The sequence below is a fragment of the Bison bison genome, unplaced genomic scaffold (genome assembly GCF_000754665.1).
Source record: "Bison bison bison isolate TAMUID 2011002044 unplaced genomic scaffold, Bison_UMD1.0 scf7180017864486, whole genome shotgun sequence".
Lineage (NCBI taxonomy): Eukaryota > Metazoa > Chordata > Mammalia > Artiodactyla > Bovidae > Bison > Bison bison.
The window spans coordinates 3,727,349-3,731,622 of record NW_011495046.1 but is presented as its reverse complement, the minus strand read 5'-3'; the positions used below and the strand labels follow the sequence as shown (position 1 = coordinate 3,731,622).

The 4,274-nt window shown below is 41.7% G+C and overlaps 1 protein-coding gene across 1 annotated transcript; it reads left to right on the top strand.

The window, feature by feature from the left end:
• Positions 1–73: 73 nt before the first annotated feature.
• Positions 74–406, top strand: LOC105005095 (protein canopy homolog 1). Its single transcript, XM_010862945.1, has one exon. It carries the CDS (start codon positions 128–130, stop codon positions 404–406), a length of 279 nt encoding a protein of 92 aa, XP_010861247.1. The 5' UTR covers positions 74–127.
• Positions 407–4,274: the final 3,868 nt, after the last annotated feature.

Genomic DNA, 4,274 nt, shown 5'->3' with positions numbered 1-4,274 from the left:
AGCGCCGCGCGGTCGCCGGCACCGGAAGGGTTCACACTGCGTCTGAAAGGGGGACAATGGAGGCGCGATTCCCTTAGCCCAGTCGGAGGCATTCCTCACAGACCTCCTGGACAAAGTGTGCGAGCGGATGAATGACTACAGACTCGAAGAAGACCCCGTGACGAAGGAGAAGACTTTCAAGAGATTTGCTCCGAGGAAAGGAGACAAAACATACAAAGAATTTAAAAAATTCTATTTTTATTCAGATGCTTACAGACCGTTGAAATTCGCGTGTGAGACTATAATAGAAGAGTTCGAAGATGAAATACTTTCACTTATCACCCAGGAGGCACACCAGCTCGCTGACACGCTGTGCGGTGAAAAGTCAGGTCTGTGTGAAACTTCCACTAACCATACTGAACTCTAGGAACACCGGCACTGTTAGCAGAGAGGAGTCACGTCACAGCCCCCAAGGTCAATGTCCGCGTTTCTGTCTTCATGTTTCTTCACGAGAAGAAGCGCTATGTCTCTTTTTCATACTGCAGGGCCTTGTGTTTGATACTTTATTGAATATCTCTTCTTTGGCATCTTGCAAGCCCCACTTCCTTCTCCAGGCATAGTACATGAAACAGTTACCTTTGTGGATTTTGGTATTTACAAACAGGCTTGGCAGGAAAGCATCTAGTTTAGTAATAGGACAAACGTGAAGACATTTCATAAATGAAATAAGTATTTAATAACATGTGCTGCATAGTCCACGCACATATAGATAGAAGTATAGTGTCCTGTTTGATAAGGAGTTGGTTTGATTTCATAAGTACTTGATTAGTCATGAAATTAAGAAAATGCATTGCCAAATTCCAGGCTAATTTTCCTGGGCTGTATGGCTATCACCAAAAGAAACGAATTCACTTTATGTCAGGAATGAAACTTAAATTTCTAGAAACCTTAAGTTTAAATACTTTCTAATTCCTAAAATTTAACCAAATGCATAAAAAGCAGTGAAGACTTTTATAGTGAACAATTGGCCTTTCTAACGCATGCATTCTGAATTGAAATGATTTAGAAAGTTGATTTATTATTCATGTATTTATTATCATGTATTCTTAAAGGCTGACACCAATAGACACGTTTATTTTGCTGCAGACTTTCCTGTCATGCTTTGTTTTTTAAAGATTTTCACCTAACATTTAGCATGTAGGTTTTACTGCTGCTGCTGCGTTGCTTCAGTTGTGTCCGACTCTGTGTGACCCCATAGACAGCAGCCCGCCGGGCTCCCCTGTCCCTGGGATTCTCTAGGCAGGAATGCTGGAGTGGGTTGCCATTTCCTTCTCCAATGAATGAAAGTGAAAAGTCAAAGTGAAGTCGCTCAGTCGTGTCCAATTCTTCGCGACCCCATGGACTGAAGCCCACCGGGCTCCTCCGTCCATGGGGTTTTCCGGGCGGGAGTGCTGGAGTGGGGTGCCATTGTCTTCACCAACTATTGTTCTGTCTATGGATGTTTTTGTAGGTGTGGAGATGGAAGGAAAGGTGGAAACTTACAGAAAATTGCCTTTTGACCACCTTAATAATGGAGTGTAGTAATCTCACTCTTAGAGATTTCATTGTCTTTGGGAATCTAATTTCTTGGAGATTTCACTGTCTCTGTTAAATTTACATTTAGTGGAATAAAACTTTGTTTAAAATGTCAAAAAAACAAAAAAACATCAGTCCTTCCAATGAACACCCAGGACTAATCTTTAGAATGGACTGGTTGGACCTCCTTGCAGTCCATGGGACTCTCAGGAGTCTTCTCCAACACCACAGTTCAAAAGCATCAATTCTTCAGTGCTCAGCTTTCTTTACAGTCCAACTCTCACATCCATACATGACCACTGGAAAAACAATAGCCTTGACTAGATGGACCTTTGTTGGCAAAGTAATGTCTTTGCTTTTCAATATGCTATCTAGGTTGGTCATAACTTTCCTTCTAAGGAGTAAGCATCTTTTAATTTCATGGCTGCAGTCACCATCTGCAGTGATTTTGTAGCCCAAAAAATAAAGTCTGCCACTGTTTCCACTGTTTCCCATCTATTTGCCATGAAGTGATGGGACCAGATGCCATGATCTTCGTTTTCTGAATGTTGAGCTTTAAGCCAACTTTTTCCCTTTCCTCTTTCACTTTCATCAAGAGGCTTTTTAGTTCCTCTTCACTTTCTGCCATAAGGGTGGTGTCATCTGTATATCTGAGGTTATTGATATTTTTCCCGGAAATCTTGATTCCAGCTTGTGCTTCTTCCAGCCCAGCGTTTCTCATGATGTATTCTGCATATAAGTTAGATAAGCAAGGTGACAATATACAGCCTTGATGTAATCCTTTTCCTATTTGGAACCAGTTTGTTGTTCCATGTCCAGTTCTAACTGTTGCTTCCTGACCTGCATATAGGTTTCTCAAGAGGCAGGTCAGGTGGTCTGGTATTCCCATCTCTTTCAGAATTTTCCACAGTTTATTGTGATCCACACAGTCGAAGGCTTTGGCATAGTCAATAAAGCAGAAATAGATGTTTTTCTGGAACTCTCTTGCTTTTTTGATGATCCAGCGGATGTTGGCAATTTGATCTCTGGTTCCTCTGCCTTTTCTAAAATCAGCTTGAACATCTGGAAGTTCACGGTTCACGTATTGCTGAAGCCTGGCTTGGAGAATTTTGAGCATTACTTTACTAGCATGTGAGATGAGTGCAATTGATAGGAGCTTAGGATTCCTAAATTCTGATGCCCTGATTGTGGAAAGGGGACTGTGCATGTGTGTGAATGGTGACACCAGCATCCTGGGGCTCAGTTAGTCTTTGGAAGGAGTAGGTAATACCCAGGGACATCTAATTCAGTGGGACTGGCACACGCAGAATATTTCATCTAAAACTTTTCCTTGATTGTGGTTGGAGACTTTGTACATGGGATAATCTGTGGGCTCAAATTGCCTCTGGAAAGAGCCTCCTGCTAGGGGGCCCTGGTGTAGACAAACCACGGAGAGGAGGAAGGGTTATAAACAGTGAGTTCTGCACATTATGTGAGCACAGTAATCTGTTATTAGTGCAAAGCTTATTGAAAGTAGTGGGTGTGTATCTATGGCCAAGCAGCAGGGAGAGGATGTTAAAGTTTTGATGGAAAACTAAAATTGCTCAGGAAAATCTAAATTGCTCAGGAGAATGTTCCTTTCTCCACGTGTGTCTTTTAAATTGAATTTCCTTTTAGGCAATACGTTGTTCTTTTACCCAGGACAGAACCTGGAGGGGTCTGAGTCTTTAAGCTCCTGGTATTTCTTTGCATGATTGTTAACGGGAGTCCCTTGGGAAGCATGCTTTTCCATGCATGTGTCCTGTATTGTCTTTTCTTTTCCCTCCTCCTCCCACCCCTTCTCCTTACTGCAGAGGTAGCAATCCTCCTGCTATTAGCAAGATGTCTATTATAGTGTCATTAAAAAAGCCATAGTCAGTGCAAGGAATGACTCATGTCATGGAGGACTTAATAATTCACTGTAATAAAAGTTTAAAGTTTTATGATAAACCACTCTCAGGGGAGTTAAATATAATCCTTAGCAGGTCACACACTGACTACAAAGCTTACATTTGTAATGGTAATTTGAATTTACTACATTGCCTTTAGTTTTTAAGCGTTTGTGTGTCATTAGACCTTATAAATTGATTTATATATTTCAACTCCAGTATAATTCTGCATAAAGGTACAATAAATTTTATGGATTGGAGATATGGCATCTAAAACATTTTAATAAAATTATTGTTCTAAATTCACTTAACTGGCATTGATGAAAAGCTGAAGCAAAGATGCCAACATTTCAGAACTTTCACGAACTGGATGAGGTGAGAGAGGCAGCTGCAGGTGGGGGGTTGCTGGGTGTAATTCCTTATGGCCCCCTCCTTGCTTTGTCAGCAGAGAGAGACCTCTGGGGCCATTCTTGAAAGGGTGCCCACTGCCATGCAGCCTGCTGTGTGTGGGGACTTCAAAGCTCTGGGTAATGCACTGCTGATGAGTTTGTTGGAGAGGGGAGCCAATTGCATCCATCAGGAGGACCTTTCTGTTATTTGTGGAACTAAATGGAATTCTGGCTTTTCAAGGAAACGAAAGGAAGCCTGTCTAAGCCAGCAGTGTTTACCTACTCAGCATTGAGGGCAGATCACCTAGTCCTCAATTTATTTTCTCCTCCAATTTCTAAAAGGAATATGTTAAAAAAAGCACCCCCCCCCCAAAAAAAAAATACATACACACACACACACACACACACACACAAAACCAATCTG